The sequence below is a fragment of the Schistosoma haematobium genome, chromosome 1 (assembly GCF_000699445.3).
Source record: "Schistosoma haematobium chromosome 1, whole genome shotgun sequence".
Taxonomy (NCBI): Eukaryota; Metazoa; Platyhelminthes; class Trematoda; order Strigeidida; family Schistosomatidae; genus Schistosoma; species Schistosoma haematobium.
In genome coordinates this window covers 41,105,908-41,127,180 of record NC_067196.1, presented here as the reverse complement: position 1 = coordinate 41,127,180, position 21,273 = coordinate 41,105,908, and the positions used below count along the sequence as shown (strand labels likewise).

Genomic DNA, 21,273 nt, shown 5'->3' with positions numbered 1-21,273 from the left:
TTGTCTGATGACCAGACATGTTGATTTTTCCGATGGTTGGTGGAATAGCATCTACAGAGGAGTCTGTGTGTGTTGTTTCGATGTCCGGCGGGTTCAATGGGACCATTCTATTCAAGAGTTCCTCAAGGTGTTCTACTCATCTGTTCTTCTGTTCTTGAATCTCAGTGAATGGCTCGCCTTGTTTGTCATTCTGGTTTATTATATTTCCTTGCTAGTTTCTTCGTTGTGTTGTATAGTTGTCTCATACTTCCGCTTTCAGCTTTCACCGATGTCATTAGCCGGTATTTCGCGTATATTTGCTTGTCAACTCTAATGCTCTTCACTTGTTTGTTTGCTTCAGTGTATTCAGTTGTGCCATGACTTTCTCTGTTCCTGTTCGACCTTTGTTAATTGCCGTTTCCTTCTTCTTTTTTTGAATCTTGTCCAGTGTTTCGAAAGAGATCCGTTCCTAATGATACTCTTGAGGCAAAGAACCCCTTGATACGTTGAAGTTAGTGCTTACTGGATCATTTCCGCTCTAATAATTTCCTCTTCTTTGAGTAGACCTTGTAAGGCTTTGAACCTATTGTTAAAAGCGATCTCTTATTCGTTGAGTTTGTCAGTATGTCAAAGGAGGGCTGTATTTAACTGTTGTATTGCTGTTTCTTCAATTTTCCATTGATTTTTAGCTTAAGTTTCATCTTGACAACATGGAGATGGTGGTCCGAAGCTCCTTTCCTAGTTCTCACGTCCCCCATTGACCATCTGATCTTTTTACTGATGAAATTATGATCTATCTGGTTATCCGTGGTGTAGTACGGCGAGATCTGTGGTGGACCAAATAATATGAGCTCAAAATTGATAACAGAGTTATTAAGTACAAGCTGTAATGTTAGTATATATCAGTTAAACGTTATAAACCCAACAAAAATTAGAGACGTTACTTAATTCATCAGGTTTGTGCGTGTTCCGGTTGAGTTTGGTACCAAAATCCACAATCACAGATGACTGAAGATTCCAGTAAGATTGATGTCCTTCCAGTGACATAACCAAATGTGGAATATGGTATAATTTGGTTGTAGTCTATAAATGTAGACGGTAGTTGATTTAGAGTTCAGTTAACACAATCACGAGCAATGGAGAACAAGAGGTATGTGTATAGCAGTGCATTTGTTAGTAGGTAACAGCGTGTGTCATGCTATGAGTGTAACACGACGTAAGAAGTGTGTTCAAGGTCATGCAGTTAAACAACACGTACAATCATTTAATGGTAAATGTACAGGCTATGAAAAACCGACAGAATAAATACAAATATCATCAAAAACCATTTACAAAATAAGCTTGTCATGCATATTTCCACAGATCCATGTGGCTTTGTGCATGAGTTTGTGGGGGAATATTGTGCCGCATATAACCCTTTTGTTGCGAACCTGCCACCATTCTGGTTCCTCAGCCACAGTCCATGTCATTCCATGACATCTCCATACGTGATGTTGTTCATTTCGACTTTGGCGTTCAGGTTCCCCATTAGGATGGTCAGGTCATTTCCTAGGTACTGTTCTATGATCGACTGCAGCCTCTCGTAAAACTGATCTTTATTGTCGTCGTTGCTATCACTGATGGGTGCATAACAGTGGATAGTATTCGTTGTAATCCCCTCCTTCTTCGTTTTGAATGATGCTTTGGTGATCCTGGATCCATGAGATTGCCATCCTATTAATGCATTTTCTTCTTCATGACCAGTAGCATCTCTCCCGAATCCATCATTTTCTGTCTAGATTGGGTCCGAAGGTTTCACTGATTCCGAACACTGTCAAGTTGTATCTCTCCGTTTCCGTAGGGGTTTTATTGGCCCTCCAAATCTTCTACATTGGTCGAACATTCCACGTATTTACATTAATTGTTGCTCTGATTGTTGGAAGGAGCGTCTGACTCATGGCTTCCGAAGAATCTCGGCTTTCATCTTGAGGCGTCATAACTATCCTAATTGTTGATGTTCATTATTAGACTAGTTTCAGTGAGATGTTTCAAATGTACCTGACAAATTTTGTTGGCACTTTTACCAAACTCGTCAATGTCCCATCGTTTAATGTGCGTTAAAGTAACGAATACTTTGTTAAGGAAGACAAAAGTTATTGGAAAGAATGGCATACTTGAGTAGTCACAGAGATAAATAAACTCTAGACACTTCGTTTGGCTATCTGGATGATTGATGGAGAGGTTTTTCACGTGGTTTTGTAATCAGAAATGATGAGGATGATGATGTCACAGGTATTCAGTGTTTGACAACGCTTCTACCAGTAACACCTTCTAATATAATTCGTAACCACCCAGAGAAATCAAAAGACAGAGTCGAGGAGATCGGAAGAGTATATTTGGCGATGACCAATATATCGGAATTCTCTGATCTAATCTGGCTAGCGATTGCGGTAGATGTTGAGCACGGCGTTACCACACGTGATCTGGTGCGGATGCATGACCGAGCGCCTTCAGCTAGATGAGTCCACTAAAACATATGGTCAGCATCCAATGTTGAAAACTTACAGAGCTATTTATTTTGGGGATTTATTTACCGCTACAGATCACTCCCCCTAGTGGGGCAGTGACGACCCTAAGACGTGGCCAGCCAGAAGTTTAAACCCAACGGATTTGTCGTTGGCAAACACTCTTCTGATAGCTTACTAAGTGTAGCAGCGTCTGGTCGTCTTTCCTTACTATATGGGACCGAGGTACAACATAGTAAAAAAAGAAAAAGTTACAACGAAATTTTCGACTCCTCGTAAACTGCATCGATCTTTTCCAGCCGTCCTGGAAAAGAAAAAGAAAGTGTAAGTGCATGTCGAAATACACTCGTGTGTACGTAAAAACACAATGTCGGCGAAAAAATGGAAAATAAACTCACATACACGTAATAGCGTTAAAAAAATTTGTTTATTGTTTGTTTTTGTTTTTTTTAAATGAAAATATAAATATGTAAGCATATTAAAATTGTTTTTAAAAGAATATTATATATCGTAAAAAGAAAGATCGAGATAATATAAAATGTCGAGTAGTGCCTCACGTGCAGTAGTCGTTTAAATGTTCTGGAAATCTTACTCTTCTTACAGAACGCGTCGTTTTAAGTTTATTTTCAGACACATTCGGAGTATCGTCGCTAGTGTTGGTTGTCGGTTGAGGAATTATGAGTGTAGGAGTCGCGTTGTGCGATTGTACCGAAGGAAAGTCGACGTGAATAGGATTTCCTTCTAAATACGCTGCTTTTAAGCGATCGATGCTGATGCTATCGTTTGTTCCGTTCTTATCGACTATATAGTACTTAGATTCACGTTGAAGAACATTGAAGGGTCCTTCGTATGCTGATTCGAATGGTCGTCGATGCGAGTCTCGACGAACGCAAACGCGTGTACTATATCGTAAGTCAGGTTGAACGAAAACATTAGTCGATTGAGGTCGAGTGGAAGCAGGTTTAACTGAACGCATTGCGTTTGTAAGCCTGTTCGTGTAGGAGGTTAGATCCATGTTCATTGAAGAGGATGAAGGATCCACGAATTCTCCTGGAAGTCGAAGTGTCGTTCCATAAACGAGTTGGGCCGCAGTGTATCCAATGTCAGCTTTCACTGCATTGCGGATACCTAGTAAGACGGGTGGAAGAGCGTCGGTCCACTGAGAAATGTTTGCAGCTGATAGTGAAGCTTTTAGTTGTCGGTGAAAGCGTTCTACCAACCCGTTTGCTTGTGGATGGTAGGCGGTCGTTCGGAAGCGAGTGATTCCTAAAAGTGTGGTCAGACGACGGAAGAGTTCAGATTCAAACTGACGTCCGCGATCTGTAGTGATGGTTGAAGGGCAACCGAAGTTTGCTACCCATCGTTCGACGAAGGTGCGGGCCACTGTTTCAGCAGTGATGTCCTTAATAGGTACTGCTTCTGGCCATCGAGTGAAACGGTCTACGCAGGTTAAGAGGTAAGAGTATCCATTTGAATCTGGTAAAGGTCCTACTAAATCCAGATGAACATGGTCGAAACGAGCATCGGGAGTTTTAAACGAGCCTAGGGGACATTTATTGTGTCTGATAACCTTAGATTTTTGGCAGCTTACACAGGAGCGTGCCCACTCTCTCACGTCTTTATTCATTCCAGGCCAGCAAAACCGTTCTGCTATAAGCTTGATGGTTGCACGGACGCCTGGATGAGAAAGTTTGTGCAATGTATTGAAGACATTGCATCGATAATGTTTCGGCACGATTGGGCGATCCCTACCTGTAGATGTGTTTCCCTACCTGGTCCCATCTGTTTGATGCGTAGTTTAAGGGTTGTGGACGATAACTCATGCTGAAGATCAGTGTCTTCTTTTTGAAGCTCGGCGAGTTTAAGAAGATCGATTCCTTGGAAACTGTTCAAGGAAGTTATGCGAGATAAGGCGTCAGCAACTACATTGTTTGCTCCAGAAATATGTTGAATATCTGAAGTAAACTGCGAAATGTAGTCCAGTTGTCGAGACTCACGGGGAGAGTATTTGTCAGAAGGAGAGCTTAACGAGAAAGTGAGCGGTTTATGGTCCGTGAAAAGAGTGAATTCACGGCCTTCGATATAGTGTTGGAAATGCCGTACAGCACGATACGTAGCTAGGAGTTCCCTATCGAATGTGTTGTACCTCGATTCCGTGTCTAGCAACCTTCTAGAGAATAATGCCAAAGGTTGCCTGGAGTGTTGTAAGACTCCTCCGATTGCTGAGTCGGATGAGTCTACTGCGATACTAATGGGTGCTTCAGTGTCCTGATGGGCAAGCATCGTTGCTTAAGCAATAAGTTTCTTAACTGTGGAGTATGCTTTACCTGCGGTGTCGTCAAAATTAATGGATTTAGCAGTTCCACGAAGTTGGTCGGTAAGAGGTTTCATGAGTAACGCGCATTTCGGTATGAATCGTCAATAGAAACTTACAAGGCCGTAAAACGTTCGTAGTTGCTTGACGGTGGTCGGTTCTGGGTAATCCAGAATGGCCGCCACTTGGGTTCTAAGGGGTCGGATACCTTGAGCATCGATAGTGTGTCCCAGAAAGTCTAATGAGTCGGTTCCAATTTGGCATTTCTGAACGTTTACAGTAATGCCATGTTTTTGTAGTCGTTCGAAAACAAGATCCAGATGCTTGAGATGTGTTTCTCTGTCCGGACTTGCGATTAGACAGTCATCAACATACGCGTGTACGAAGTTGAGACCTCGAAAAACGTCGTCTATGAATCTTTGGAATGTTTGAGCAGCATTTCTTAGACCGAAGGGCATTCGCAAAAGTTCATAGAGTCCGAAGGGAGTTATGATAGCTGTTTTCGGTATGTCGTCAGTAGCCATAGGGATTTGGTTATACGTTTTAACCAAGTCGATTTTCGAAAAGACAGTTGTACCTTTCAAGGTAGCTGTCAAATCGTGAATGTGAGGCAACGGGTAACGATCGGGAATGGTTTTCGCGTTCAATCGCCGATAGTCACCAGTTGGACGCCAATCGTTGCTGTCCTTTTTAGGGGCCATGTGCAACGGAGATGCATATGGGCTATTTAACGGTCGTATGATTCCTAAGTCTATCGTGTGGTCGAACCCGTTTTCGCCAACCTTAGTTTTTCGGAGGCTAGTCGTTGTGCTTTAGAGAATACAGGTGGTCCTGTAGTCGTGATGTGATGTGTAACGTTGCTAGTTACACACGGTAACTTCGGTTACGTTTGCTGAATCCAAGGATACTTATCGAGTAGTGGTTGATAAAGTGGATCTATCGTATGCTTAATTGTGACTGAGGATAATCTGCAACTAGAAAAAGAAGTTATGCAAACGGATAAATTAGTGTTTCTGTCTACTAGCCACTGTTTGCGCGTATCGATGATCAGATTGTGATGTTGTAGAAGGTTCATACCAATGATTGGCATAGAAACATCTGCAACAACGAAAATCCAGTGAATGGGTTTGCGTAAACCCACGTTAAGGTAAACGTACCTTTTGCCACACGTAACGATAGGTTTTCCGTTTGCCGCCTGTGAATTTAAAGCCGATTCGTGAAGCCGGTCGTTGGAAGTTGCTGGGAGAACGCTAACTTCTGCGCCAGTGTCGACGAGGTAGCGAACTCTCGTTGTCACATCTGTGACGAATAACAGACGACTTTGTTCGCCGGCTACGGTTGCCGTTAACGCGTGCCGGCTTGGAAGTTTCCCGAATTGCTTTTCGAATCAGTCGGTTTCGTGTTGGGGAAATTGCAGGGTTTTCTGCAATTTCCGGAAAACTTTCCATACTGGTTATGATACCAGCACCAGTCGGGGTTATCTGTCTCTCGTGGTCTAGAGACAGACCGCTTACGTGACATGCTTCTACGTGGAGTGCGCGATTTCTTACGGTCGGTACGAAGATTAAGATAACGCGTGAGTGTGTGAAATAACTCGGTTATGTCATTCTGAGTCGTTTGGAGCTTTTCTTTGACTGAAAATACCTCGGTAGTAGAAGATTTCGTAATCTCTAAGATACGATCGGCAGATGCAGCCAGCTCGTCTAAGGCGTTGTTTTGAAACGAGACCAGAACCGCCTGCACCTGTTGGGGAAGTTTGGACAAGAAAAGTTGTTTGATCAGACCTTCGTCGAAAGTTCTTGGGCCTATCACCTCTCTCATCTGTTGCAACATGTTCTTCGCAGAACCGTGTTGCAGGTCCATGTTATTGAAGAGTTGGTCTAACCTTCGTCGATTGGTTAGGTCTCCTCGTTTAAGAATCGAGTGTTTTAAGATTTCGTAAGGATCGGAAACATCACTAGTAAACATACTAGGTGTTACGTACCTGTTGAATTCCCGCGGTAGTGCCTTGACTACTGCGAGGAATTGTGCACGCGTGTCGATCACGCCGTGCTCGGAGAAGTCGGCTTCTGCGTAGCAGAACCAGGCTTCGATATTATTGGGCCCGAAGGGCGTGAGTTGAAACGAAGGTGGGGACAATGTCTTAAGCTTGAGTACTTTAGGTGTCTGTTCAGTCATGATGAAGTATGAAATACGATAATGAACGAGGGGAAAAGATATATATATCCAAGAAAAAACACGAAAAAAATCACAATGTTTAAAAAAAATAAAAAAATAAGGCAATGATATATAATAATCCCAAAAAGGAACAGACTCACAGTTGCAAATAAGTGTACCAGATCACGTCGGTCTCACCAATGATGATGTCACAGGTATTCAGTGTTTGACAACGCTTCTACCAGTAACACCTTCTAATATAATTCGTAACCACCCAGAGAAATCAAAAGACAGAGTCGAGGAGATCGGAAGAGTATATTTGGCGATGACCAATATATCGGAATTCTCTGATCTAATCTGGCTAGCGATTGCGGTAGATGTTGAGCACGGCGTTACCACACGTGATCTGGTGCGGATGCCTGACCGAGCGCCTTCAGCTAGATGAGTCCACTAAAACATATGGTCAGCATCCAATGTCGAAAACTTACAGAGCTATTTATTTTGGGGATTTATTTACCGCTACAATTTCTTACTCTACATTCTGCACTAGCATATATATATATACTCCATTCTTTCTCTCCAGAGGAGAAGACAATAGTTTCGATGGGTGAAGAAAGCATAGTAGATGTATTTACTTATAGCACTGATAATTTTAGGAAGTGTTCAATAACGACAGAGCGACGATATCAGGCGTAGTTTTTAAACATATACGACAACTTGTATCGATTATCGAATTATCCTAACAACACACCTGTTACCACTAATTGTTGTCAGTCGCTTTCATTTCTCGATGTAAGTGCATTCTATGTGGTTACTGAGTCAACTTATGAACTGTTTTACAAAAACTGAAAAGTGTAATCTCTATATTTACCTCTCAAACTCACCTCATAGATGGATGAGATTTTCGAACATTTCCATAAAGTATTTGAAGATATGACCTTTTCAGGGTTCTTTACTCGTAAGCTTTGGGCTAAAATTCTATTGTTTTAATATAAAAGCAAAGTTCAGAAATCAGTCACCACGTGATGAAATGCTACGCCGACCGGTATGTCTTCTATTTACAAAACTGACATATTTTAGGAGAATGAATCAGATTACTTGCAAGTGCCGGAGCCGTGGATGCCTTTTCCGTTTTATGGAGACTTGGTAAAACCAGATATGATGGACAGAAAAATGTTCAGTGAGACTTTGGTAAGTCCATAAGTTGAAATCCGGATGACATTGATGTTTGTTAAGTAGAAATAAGATGTTTCATTTCGCATGCAATGGTATGTTCCACTCTGTTCTTGAGTCGCCTCATGTGCTCAGATTCACGAGACCCATGATTATGCACGTAGGTAGGCACTTTAACTCTTGTTCTCTGATTGTACGTTTCTACATCTTTGTAAAACCAAGTCCAGAAGTCTTCAGTAATAAGGATGGAAGGTCTATCGACTTATATTAATCCTTGAAACTCGTAACACTTGACGTCCAATCTCTTTTTGAATGCATCAACCGGTGCCGATGTTGCGTGTCGCGGTAGAGAATTTCAGTGAATCACTACTACGTGCGGGAAACCGAATTCCAGACGTAAATGACTTGATCTCCATTTTGAACTTTCTTAGGGTGTCCTCTCATATTGTCAGTCCTAGATGAGAGGAAAATATAAGACATCAATATAATTTTTCAGTATACGGTAAGCCAGTAGAAGGTCGGCTTGTCAAACATAAAAAGGCCACTCCTAAAGATACGTTATTCTTCCACATAGTTTAGAATGGTCATTTAGGTAATTTTTTCCCGTTAGTTTGACAGTCATATTAGTAAGGCCGGCAGGTCGATAGTGATTAACTAAGTCTCTACTCCCTGTATTGTGAACCAAATCGATGATCGCGTCTTTCCAGTTTCGTGGTAATTTCGACTGCTTCCAAGACATGAGACAGTTTTACCAGAGGTCCAGCTTTCAAAATGCTAGGATGAATATCGTCATTACCACCAGACTTATCTGGTTTGAGATGTAGTAATCTTATGACAGTTCCTTTCTCAATAACTACAGGGTCCATCGACAAGTCGCCCTGGTCGAGATTAATTGTTAGTCGTCTCTCATTGCCGGTAGAAAATACTACTAAGATATTCTGATGAATCTTCAGCTTTTTTGGCATCATCTCTTGCCAATATCAACTGATTTTCTTGTATCAACAGTTGTGGAATTCCATCACTTCTGTGAGTTCGCCTCTTTATATACGAGAATAACCTTTTTCGGACAGTGTTCAAAATCCCTAACCAGTTTTTCATATGACTGTCTAGTCTTCTCAACGCCTTACTAGCATTCCTAGTCTTACAATACCTGGATCTATACTGTTCTAAACCTGTAGAGATGAACAAATTCCAATGCTTTTTCTTATGCCTAAGAAGTTTATTGACTTTAGTTATCCATGGTGGTCAGTCAGTTAGGTACAAGGTAAGATCACGCACATATATGCGTCGATCCACGTTGCCACACCTCATTAGTACAACAAGATAAACAAGATAAATGCCCTGGTACGGCCGAGAGTGGGGTGAGTCCGCTCTCCCTCTCGAAATACTCTCACACGGCCGCGCGTATACAGCCTCTGCCAGGGAAGTCCTACTCATTGCCTTCTCGTGGGGGGGGGTGTTGTTTACGAAAATGAGAGGACGAAAAGCGAATGTCCGGCGCCTTAACCGGATCCCAAACCAAATCAATGGTGCACATGGGCTCCAGTATCCTAAGGGAACAAATGGCGTATGAATCAATCTTTGGTCACCGGCTACCATGGGATTGCATCTCCTTACGATGCTCCACTGCCTTGTGGGTTAGACCTTTAGGTCAAAGGCTCGGGGAGTGGCCCCCTAAGATAACCACCTGCTTCGGTTTGGGCACCCGGGCAGTATCACAGCCCACACAAACGATGAACTCTATGTCTATGGCAACTACTTTTCTCGCTCCGAAAAACAATCAATCGATTCAAATAATTATCATTACTATTATTGTCGTTATTAATACTATTATTATTACTATTATTGTCATTATTATTATTATTATTATTATCCACATTAATCACCCTCTTTTATACTTATACAGCGGCTCGTCTTTGGTGGAAATCCGACTGTATCTAAACGTTCTCGAGTCACTGTCCGGTCGAAAATTGTATGTTACCATCGAATATGAGTACTGAAGCAGTTTTTCTGAAACCACGTGCGCCATTCAAACTGGCTGCCTTCAACGTTCGCATACTTATACAGGTTGGTCAACAGATAGGGCTGGCTATGTCTTTGGAAAGTCTTAATATCGATGTCTGCTGTCTATCCGAAACCCGTATTCAAGACTCTGATGAAGTACTACAAATTCGCTCTCCATCTGTCACTTCAAAAAGCTTGTTTTACGTGCGCTTATCCGGGGACCCTGTGGCATCTTCGTCTGGTCTTGCTGGCGTTGGTGTCACATTAAGCGCTAGAGCTGAGGCAGCACTAATCGATTGGATCCCCATTAACAGTCAGTTATGTGTTGTTAGGTTAGAAAGCTCCATCACATTAGGAAGAACTCGGTGTGAGAAACGATGTCTTTTCGTCATCTCCGTCTATGTCCCGACAGATTGCAACCGGGATGCAATCAAGGATGAGTTTTACCACCAGTTAACTGTTCTTCTCCAGAAAGTGCGTTCGACAGATATTGTAGTACTAGCCGGAGACATGAATGCTCAGGTCGAGCGTCTAGGCACAGAAGAGTCGTTTAGGTGGCCAATGGGGACTCGTTGGTCGCAAGACAGATAACGGGGACCGTCTACTGCAACTGTGCACAGATCACAACCTGTTTCTGGCTAGCACTAACTTTCGGTACAGTCATAGCCGATGTGCCACCTGGCGTCCTCCCTCTGCATCCCAAGCCTGGACTCAGATTGATCACATCGCGATCAGCTACCGCTGGCGTGGTTGTGTACGGACTGCCGCTCCTTTTGGAGTACCTATCTGGACTCTGACCATGCCTTGATCTGCGCCAATCTTACCTTACTTTTCAGTGGACAACGAAGTGACCGCCAGCAAAGGATTGATATTAGCAAGCTGGTTGAAACTTCTGTTGCTAGTAAGTATCGAACCGAGCTAGCCTCTAGGCTAGCTACTATTCCACCGAAAAGTATAGATGAGCATTGGTTGCAATTGCATGACGCCATGAAAATGGCGGGAACAGTCAGTTGTGGGTTTGCGAAACGTCCCGCTTTTAAGCACTGGGTTTCTTCTGGTTCCTTACAACTCATTGAAGCCCGTCGGTCTACTCCGGGTGACCGTGAGTTTGACCATAAACGAAGGATGTTACGTAATGAAATTGGGCAAAGCTTGCGTAAGGACCGAGAAGCCTGGTGGTCGAAGCGTGCTAATGAGCTGGAAGCAGCAGCTGCATCTGGTAACTACCGGAAGCTCTTCCAGCTCATCCGAGCCACTGGCAGCAAGAAGTCTGATGTGAGTGAAACAATCTGCGAGGATGATGGGATGCCAATCACTAACATCCATCGACGTCTTGGACGGTGGGCAGAATTTTTCGAAGGGCAGTTCAACTGGCCTGCTGCTCCGGCAACATCGGTCAGACTGTCCTGCCCTCCATGGCCGGTGACGACTGATCCACCAAACGAGGAGGAAGTCCGCAAGGAGCTCCAACTCTTGAAGCGTTACAACTCACCTGGCCCAGATGACTTACCTCCGGCTCTTTTTAAAGATGGTGGTGACTTTTTGACTAAGGAATTGACGACGTTGTTTACCAAGGTTTGGGAACTAGAGAGTGTACCAACGTCATGGAATGAGTCGATAGTTGTCCCTATCTTTAAAAAGGGTTCACGTCGTTCCTGCAACAACTATCGGGGATAAGTCTACTTCCGATTGCTTCCAAGCTATTGGCTTCCGTCATTCTTCGTAGGTTGTTCAAAACTCGAGAAAGATTGACTCGCGAGGAGCAGGCTGGGTTTCGTTCTGGTCGAGGATGTATTGATTATATCTTCACTCTCCGCCAAATGTTAGAACACCGTCATACTTTTCAAAGGCCAACAATCGTAGTGTTTCTTGACATCAGGGCTGCCTTCGATTCGTTGGACAGGACTGTTCTCTGGGATTGTCTATTGAAGAAGGGTGTGCCTGAGAAGTTTATTAACATCCTAAAAGCCCTATATACAAACACCTCAGGCAGAGTGAGGGCATACAACCACCTCTCTCCATTGTTCCATTCGAGTAGTGGGGTTAGGCAGGGTTGCCCAATCTCACCATTCCTCTTCAACTTTGCCATCGATGACATTCTGGAAACGGCTCTGATGAATGTAAGTAATGGTGGTGTAGATCTGTTGCCTGGAGAAAGACTTCTCGACCTTGAGTATGCGGACGATATTGTCTTACTGTGCGATAATGCTCAAGGCATGCAATCCGCACTTAATCAGTTGGCAATCAGTGTCCGTAGGTATGGTATGTGCTTTGCACCTTCGAAGTGCAAAGTACTTCTACAAGACTGGCAGGATTCTAATCCTGTACTCACCCTGGATGGTGAGCAGATAGACGTAGTCGAGAAGTTCGTGTATCTGGGTAGCTGCATAAGTGCTGGTGGTGGTGTGAGTGATGAGATCAATGCACGTATAGTGAAAGCCAGAGCGGCTTATGCCAATCTGGGCCACCTTTGGCGCCTTCGTGATGTTAGTCTGGCTGTAAAAGGTCGGGTCTACAACGCGTCGGTGAGAGCAGTTTTGCTCTATGCTTGTGAAACCTGGTCTCTCCGAGTTGAGGACGTTAGACGACTCTCTGTGTTCGATCATCGCTGTCTCCGAAGGATTGCTGACATTCAGTGGCAACAACATGTCAGTAATGCAGAGGTTCGGCATCGTGTGTTCGGGCACAGAGATGATAATTCAATTGGTGTCACCATCTTGAAACACCGACTTCGGTGGCTTGGACATGTTCTACGAATGTCGTCCCAGAGAATTCCACGTCGTGCATTATTTGCCGACTCTGGGACTGGTTGGAAAAAGCGGAGAGGTGGTCAGTGCATGACATGGTGAGCGCGTATTTGCCTGCGTCTTACTGGACGTAGGAAAGACGCTGCAAGGAAACCTCTTAGGAGCCTACTTAATGATAGTCAAGCTAAGAGTATATTTCAGGAACAACTAGGAAAACAGTTAGGCAGCCATGTATGTGATGCTCACCCCGAGGCAGCATGGAATGATATCCGAAAAGCTGTGGAAACAGCAGTGATATCTGCTAGTACGGTAACCCGTAAGGTTAGGGAGAAACACTGGATCTCAGCAGCATCTATCTCACTGATAGATGCTCGGAAACACATTCCACCTGGCTCTGGACATAATGAGGAGCGCAGTCAGCTTAAGCGCAAGCTGACAAGAAGTCTACGCAATGATCGTGAACAGTGGTGGATAGCGAAAGCAAGAGAGATGGAAAAGGCAGCGGCAATAGGTAATAGCAGACAATTGTTCAGACTCGTTAAGGAAACCGGAATTAGGAACCCGACCGTTAGCGAAACAATCTCAGAGAAAGATGGACATATTATTCATTCTCAATCCAGGAGATTGGATCGATGGGCAGAACACTTTAGGGATCAGTTCAACTGGCCTTCAGCCACACTTCGGTTTCCCACGATCTCCAGTCAACCTGAATGGCAAGTTAATGTAGGTCCTCCGTCCCTTTACGAAGTTGAAAAAGCCATAGGAAATCTGAAACGAGGGAGAGCAGCAGGCCCTGACAGGTTTACTCCTGAGATTTTTAAGGTTGGTGGTCCAGTATTAGCAATGAGATTAACCGAGGTCTTAGGTAGAATTTGGGAACTGGACGTAATCCCATCTGACTGGTCTCAATCACTGATTGTGCCAGTTTTTAAGAAAGGACAAAAGTCCTCTTGTGACAATCACAGAGGAATCAGTTTGACTAATATAGTGTCTAAAATATTAGCTTCAATAATACTTCGACGCCTAACTATCCGTCTATCAACCAAAGGACGGGTTTACTGTGCAGCAGTTCGTTCCGTCCTACTTTATGGCAGTGAAACATGGCCGGTAAGAGTAGAGGATATTCGTAGGTTACTAGTATTTGATCATAGGTGTCTTCGAAACATTGCTCGTATATCCTGGGACCATCGAGTAAGTAATGCAGTTGTTAGGAAACGGGTACTAGGTAAGGATGCCAAATCAATTGATGACGTAGTAAATCTTCATCAGTTGAGGTGGCTGGGAGACGTGTTACGTATGCCCAACCACCGACTGCCTCGACGTGCGATGTTCAGTGGTATAGGAGTAGGTTGAAAGAAAGCTAGGGGCGGCCAGACCAAAACATGGCACAAGCCCATGAAGTCACTGACAAGTGAACTGAGTCATGTTGGTAGGTGTAGACTACCTGGTTGGGGACCGCGAGATGATAGCAGCCGATGGTTAGAGACCTTGAATGACATGGCTCAACATCGTTTGCAATGACGCAGGTGCATCCACTCTTTGTGTTCTCCCAAATTTTGATCTCCTTATTCCTCCTTGTCTCTTTTTTTCTCTTCCCAAATTTATTTCACTGTATTATACTCTTTAAATAACATCTCCAAACACTAATTTTCCCGATTACTGCTTATACTCTTATCACCTCTACCACTACGGGGTTTGAATCGACAATTGTATCTGTGTACTAATGTGGTGTGGCAACTCAAACTGATGTGCGTACGTACGAAGTTTTACGTTGTTACTGACTGACTGAGCACGCTCTGACCACCAGGCTTCTCGGTCCTTACGCGAGCTTTGCCCAATTTCATTACGCAACATCCTTCGTTTGTGGTCAAACTCTCGGTCACCCGGAGTAGACCAACGAGCTTCGATGAGTTGTAAGGAGCCTAAAAAACCCAGTGCTTAAAAGCGGGACGTTTCGCAAACCCACAACTGACTGTTCCCGCCATTTTCATGGCGTCATGCAATTGCAACCAATGCTCATCTATACTTTTCGGTGGAATAGTAGCTAGCCTAGAGGCTAGCTCGGTTCGATACTTACTAGCAACAGAAGTTTCAACCAGCTTGCTAATATCAATCCTTTGCTGGCGGTCACTTCGTTGTCCACTGAAAAGTAAGGTAAGATTGGCGCAGATCAAGGCATGGTCAGAGTCCAGATAGGTACTCCAAAAGGAGCGGCAGTCCCGTACACAACCACGCCAGCGGTAGCTGATCGCGATGTGATCAATCTGAGTCCAGGCTTGGGATGCAGAGGGAGGACGCCAGGTGGCACATCGGCTATGACTGTACCGAAAGTTAGTGCTAGCCAGAAACAGGTTGTGATCTGTGCACAGTTGCAGTAGACGGTCCCCGTTATCTGTCTTGCGACCAACGAGTCCCCATTGGCCACCTAAACGACTCTTCTGTGCCTAGACGCTCGACCTGAGCATTCATGTCTCCGGCTAGTACTACAATATCTGTCGAACGCACTTTCTGGAGAAGAACAGTTAACTGGTGGTAAAACTCATCCTTGATTGCATCCCGGTTGCAATCTGTCGGGACATAGACGGAGATGACGAAAAGACATCGTTTCTCACACCGAGTTCTTCCTAATGTGATGGAGCTTTCTAACCTAACAACACATAACTGACTGTTAATGGGGATCCAATCGATTAGTGCTGCCTCAGCTCTAGCGCTTAATGTGACACCAACGCCAGCAAGACCAGACGAAGATGCCACAGGGTCCCCGGATAAGCGCACGTAAAACAAGCTTTTTGAAGTGACAGATGGAGAGCGAATTTGTAGTACTTCATCAGAGTCTTGAATACGGGTTTCGGATAGACAGCAGACATCGATATTAAGACTTTCCAAAGACATAGCCAGCCCTATCTGTTGTCTGACCTGAATTAGTGTGTGAACGTTGAAGGCAGCCAGTTTGAATGGTGCACGTGGTTTCAGAAAAACTTTCAATATTCGTGTTCAGTGGTAGCATTCAATTTTTAACCAGTCAGTCACTCGAGATCGTTTAGATAGAACAGAGTTTCCGCCATGGGCGAACAGCTGTATAAGTCGAAAAATAAGGATACACAAAGTGGAAATAAAAGAGAGTGAATAAGTGACGTGGTAAATAATAATAATAATAATGTGAATTGTTTGGCTGTAAATCGAAGCATGAATAGAATTTTCAGTAAATATTGTCATTTTCATTTTATTTGTGTGTGGGCTGTAATACTGCCCGGGTGCCCAAACCGAAGCAGGTGGTTATCTTAGGGAGCCACACCTCGAGCCTTTGATCTAAAGGTCTAACCCACGAGGCGGTGGAGCATCGTGAGGAGATGCAGTCCCATGGTAGCCGGTGACCAGCGATTGGTTCATACGCCATTTGTTCCCTTAGGATACTGGAGCCCATGTGCACCATTGATTTGGTTTGGGATCCGGTTAAGGCGCCGGACATTCGCTTTTCGTCCTCTCATTTTCGTAAACAACACCCCCGCCTCGAGAAGGCAGTGAGTAGGACTTCCCTGGCAGAGGCTGTGTGCGCGTGGCCGTGTGAGAGCATTTCGGTAGGGAGGGAGGGCGAACCCACCCTGCTCTCGGCCATACCAGGGCATTTGGGGGCAACTGAGCCGGTATACAAGTGTTAATGTCTAATTTCAATCAAGTTACGATGTTGCACGACCATATTCCATTGTCTTCAGTGTATAATTGCCTCACTTTCGACACTAGCTTCACTGCTCATGGTTTCTCATTAGAACTCCGGGGATTCCCTCTCAAAGCTAGTCACTAGTAAGCACATGATAATTATCAGCATATACATGGATATTTTCTAACCATTACCTCACGCCGCTATCCCATTCATTAGTTTCTCTGTTACCAGTCACCGCGACAATCAAGGCGAAATAGTTCTTATGTGGATTGCTCTAATTCTTTATTGTTCTCAGAGTCGACTAATGTAAGTTTCTATGCACTAATTGTTCCAGATGATGACAGAGAAATACGGACTTTCAACGCTTGATAGTCTTCGTAGCTTTCAAACGACCGTTCCGAAAGACACTATCGAAGTAACTGCCAGTTACTGTTATATTTCTCTCTTATTACGACCCAGTTATTCCTATTGCTTAGTATTCTTGAACACCAATACACTCGACGAGTCCCCGAATCAGAACACGGTTAAACAGGAACAAATTATATTCCAAATAACAAGTGTAGATGGAAGTAAGAAGTACAATAAGGAAAACGTTAGTATATTTATAGCTTTTACACGGGATTCCAGAGTCTTCTCCAAGTGTCGACTAGTGCTGACTGGATAAGAATTAGCCATTCAGCGTGCACCAACGCAATCGTGCATGGAACGTGCTTCAATCCCATCTCTGTCCTGCTAACAGTTACTATCTAATCAAGAGTTATACTCTACATCCTAGGATTGTCATATTCACAGAGCTAACTCATAATCTTATTTTGAGTTCTCTAAAGAACGGGTTAGAAATACTTTAAATATCTTAGTAAACGGCAAATTGCTGGAAGTCAGATAAGATTTTCCCCATAATATTCTAGGTTCCGAATATTTTTAGTAATAGTGTAAAGATTAAAGTTTAACAAGTACGTGAATAAATAATTAAATTTATTGGAAATATTTGAGGTTACTCGAAGGCTTTCGGTTTTTTTTTGTAGTGCAGAGGGAAATATCAGAAACTGCTTTATGTTTTAAGTCCAAATCCCCTCTAAAGCGAGGAAAAAAATAAAATCCAACGCTCCCAGTGAGGTCGTACAGAATTTTTAAAAACTGATTAACATCCCTTTGTCCTTCAAATTAGTTGTTGGTATAGGTATTAGTTTGAGAATTTTGCAAAATCCATTACAACGTCACCTTCAGGCTATCACTGTTCTGCATATTGTTTAAATTAGGAAGTTAGCTGTTTTTTGTTGTACCGATATTCAGCCGACATAAGTTGTAATAAAACTCACAGTAGTTGGAGTACTAGTAATTGTAATTCGAGTTGGTAATCGTGAATTTTCTGCTCTACTCAGTCAGGACAAACTATGGAGCATGTTACCAAAATAGGTTTCGTTTTTTCCTCTACTTGGTTGTAGTCGACTATTCATGAAGGTGCCTACTGTCCCACACAGTTACTTGCTCCAATAAATGTAAAGGTGCCTTGTGGCTTTCAATTTTTGATGCACTATGACTAATTACCCATTGATGACCACTAAGACACTGTCGAGCTTATCCTAAATATCTACTGTGTCCCAAGGAAACTTGTAGTGTAAAATGTGCTGTAAGAAGATTATTATGAATAAAGTCCTATTTGGACCATTGTATGTCAGGATAGTAGATGGTATTAAAAATGACCACAGAAGTTTCGATAAGCTATCACAGAGAAAGTAAGTTCGTGAATTTATATATATAACACCATAATGTGTAGTCACATTTTATAATACAGGCTATCATTTCAGTAGTTGTCCCAATGAAGTAATCGGAACAGTTAGTCAGCCTTTTTTCGGCTTAAGGTATATTTCCTGTTTAAACCATTGAGTTTATTTAACTACTCAAGAGGGTTAATTTATTTGTCTACCATTAATTCATTTGATACTCTTAATTCTAGAGGCAAATAGATCCTCCTGACTTTAAAAAAGGAGACATTATCATTGATGGTCAACCAGCTAATGCCCCGTACGCTGAGAAGCGTGACTCATCAGTACGTAGTTGGGTCAGTTCTTTCACCAGCAAAAAGCTCATAGTAAATAACGGCGTAAGTTTCGATGTTTAAAACCAATTTATTTAGCATCATTAATGTATATCTGATTATCTAATACAGATTTCGTCAGTTTAAAAGTCTGTTGATGTACACCGAGTTTCCCTCCCTGAGTCACCGCTGATAACTTTTAAGCTTATTAGCTATTCATAGCCTGGTGTATCACTTGAAACTAAAAGAGCAGGAAAATATAATCGCTCTTGAGATCAAATTAACCCTATAGGAAAGTAATATTTTTTGAAGAAATACTCGGCTAGTCCTGAATATAATAGTAAATTTAAACATAATACTCTAGAAATTCCATATTTGACATTGTTTAGTGCAATAATTTTTCCATTTTTTAGTCAACCTAAGAAACACTAATTCCATTTACTCGTTTCGGCGGTACATATACTAAAATTGGAACGATACAGAGATTAGCATGGTCCCTGCTCAAGGATGACACGCAAAATCGTTTAGTTGCGCTTAGTTTTATAATTCAGTTCTTGAATGTAAAAGTGTAACTGTTTATACGAATATCTTTTTACCTCATCAGTTGTGTGAAGTTTCGTCAGTGATTTTATTGCTTACTTTTGAAACTATTGGCTGATGCGGTCAAATTTATGTTAAAACTCATCTCGATATGTACTTTTTTGGAGATTATAGGAAGTGAAAGAGTTACAGAAAAGAGTGGTTCGTGAACCAGATGGTACTGAAGTTCATACCACGATTGAACGGTCATGTGATGGGGAAAAGAAACATGTTATTTATATGAGACCTGACGGTCAACAGTCCCAAACTGCGAATAGTGAAGGTGAGAGGTCCTTAAATTCATTGTCTTCAAATTTCAATTTCCACTTGAGTGCTTTAGTATGTCCAACTTCCTTATGAAATGTTATGCAGATTAGTAATCATACTATGTTGGTTGCTTTATAGTCGAGTATCTGTAAACTCACTACGTAGTCTGATTTGTAATATTTGCATAATTGGATGGTCAACCAAATGATCATAAAGTTGAATGGTCTGAAGGTGAAGTTCTGTTCATGTACTCTTTCAGTTCACATGGTTATTTAAGTAGATGTGATTAAGATTTTAAAGATGACACTTGTGATTTCCCAAATACTCTGTGACTTCGGTTTACTAGCGAACATGTTATTTCCAACAATGCCTAGTGGAATCGTTACACGTAGCCTAACGCTAAAATGGTTTACGATATGTTCCAAAAGTACCTGGCAGTATACTTTCTACTCTACAAACTGTCAGTAATACTTATCATTTCACACAAATATGGGATAAAACGAAAGGACAAGTCACTCTTCATGGTTTTGTAAGGTGGGTGCTTATCAGCTTTTAATAAGACAAAATCCTGTGAGCAACTTCCACATTAATAATCTCGCTACATAGCGGTTTCCTCACCATAACTTAAGTTCGGTGCCTAGGGATTTTTGGTTGGAATCACTTCATATACGCTTTATGGACGTTGTCTATTGATACAACCTTAACTGCAATTTACATCACTCAAATTCCGCGCAAAGTATTTAAAGCAACTTTGTCCGGTGTCGTTTTGACCTTCAGAGGCTGATTAGTTAAAAGCCTTGCCTAACGAGCACAAAAAGGTGCCGCACGGCAAGTGAATATTTGATTGCGGCAGAAGTTTACACCCTATTTCGGAAGCTGTGCTTAGTATTTGTGGTCTAATTTAGATATCCTAGTCTTGATGAATGGAAGCTTAAAAGGTTAAAGCCTTCCGAATAGGGAAATTCGTATGTTCGGGAACCGCTTCCTATAACTTCATTAAAATTTAAGCGACGGCTGCGGTGTACTGCAAGCTACTAATAAATTTGACAGTTTATTTCAATGAAAAATTTTGACCTGTAGTATAAATAATGTATTAATATGTTATCCTGTTAGGCACCAGGTCGTTAAGCATTTTAATTCTTAGATAGACTGTCTTGATGTTTATTGTAGATTTACTAATTATGGACCCAAGCCCATCCATGAAAGAATACCAATCGGAAAACAAGTCTTCAGGAATTTTCGATGCATTACGGCGTTGGTATTACGGGAATTAAACATCCAGATGTATGAACATGTTACTTTTTATTTGATTTCAAGTTTTAGTATATAATTTCCTTAAATTGTTACAGTTCTTTATCTTTGTAAAGGTGAATAGTTTAGTAACTTTTCTATTAAATCAACATGTGAAAGAAGCATGCGTCGGCAGCAGTAACGTCTCAAACCCAGGGTATCCAGAGCATCTCCTTCAGCATATTCAGCTTGAAGCAAACCAATGTAGCTCTCCCACTTGTCACCAACAACCTTCCCACACGTAAAACAACGTATTGGTATTATCATTGTTAATTATGTCTGAAAATGAAATGAATAGAAGTAAAATAATGGATTTAGCGTATGTAAACATATAACTAGGTTCACATAATCCATTAATTTTGTACTGTATTTACTAAGTTAATGATATATGTATATTTAATACTACATGAGACAGCACAATTGGTCGTGGTGAAGAAATACACTAACTCCCTTATTACTTAAGTGTTGTGTGGCAACCCATACATACATGTAGTTTACGTTACTCATGACTAACTGAAAGGTCCTTTTTTTAATTACAGAACTGAACACTAAATATGACG

The 21,273-nt window shown here is 42.2% G+C and overlaps 1 protein-coding gene across 2 annotated transcripts; it reads left to right on the top strand.

The window, feature by feature from the left end:
- The first annotated feature begins 7,610 nt into the window (after window positions 1–7,610).
- Window positions 7,611–20,769, top strand: MS3_00009823 (uncharacterized protein). Of its 2 annotated transcripts, XM_051218229.1 has the most exons (7): window positions 7,611–7,806; window positions 7,846–7,912; window positions 7,953–7,999; window positions 8,035–8,145; window positions 18,497–18,643; window positions 19,292–19,439; window positions 20,594–20,763. In XM_051218229.1, the coding sequence occupies exons 2-7, from the start codon at window positions 7,846–7,848 to the stop codon at window positions 20,695–20,697; spliced, it is 624 nt and encodes a 207-aa protein (XP_051074069.1). In that variant the 5' UTR covers window positions 7,611–7,806; the 3' UTR covers window positions 20,698–20,763. The 2 variants fall into 2 exon arrangements, with proteins under 2 accessions (XP_051074069.1, XP_051074068.1); XM_051218228.1 differs by having other exon boundaries at window positions 7,611–7,746; window positions 7,846–7,999; window positions 20,594–20,769.
- Window positions 20,770–21,273: the final 504 nt, after the last annotated feature.

Excerpts from the sequence above, each read along its gene's own strand:
- MS3_00009823 (XM_051218229.1), top strand. The coding sequence starts at position 7,846 with ATGGATGAGATTTTCGAACATTTCCATAAAGTATTTGAAGATATGACC. Across the intron at positions 8,146-18,496 it reads AAATGTTCAGTGAGACTTTG|AGGCAAATAGATCCTCCTGA; the intron begins GTAAGTCCATAA and ends TCTTAATTCTAG. Across the intron at positions 18,644-19,291 it reads AGCTCATAGTAAATAACGGC|GAAGTGAAAGAGTTACAGAA; the intron begins GTAAGTTTCGAT and ends TGGAGATTATAG.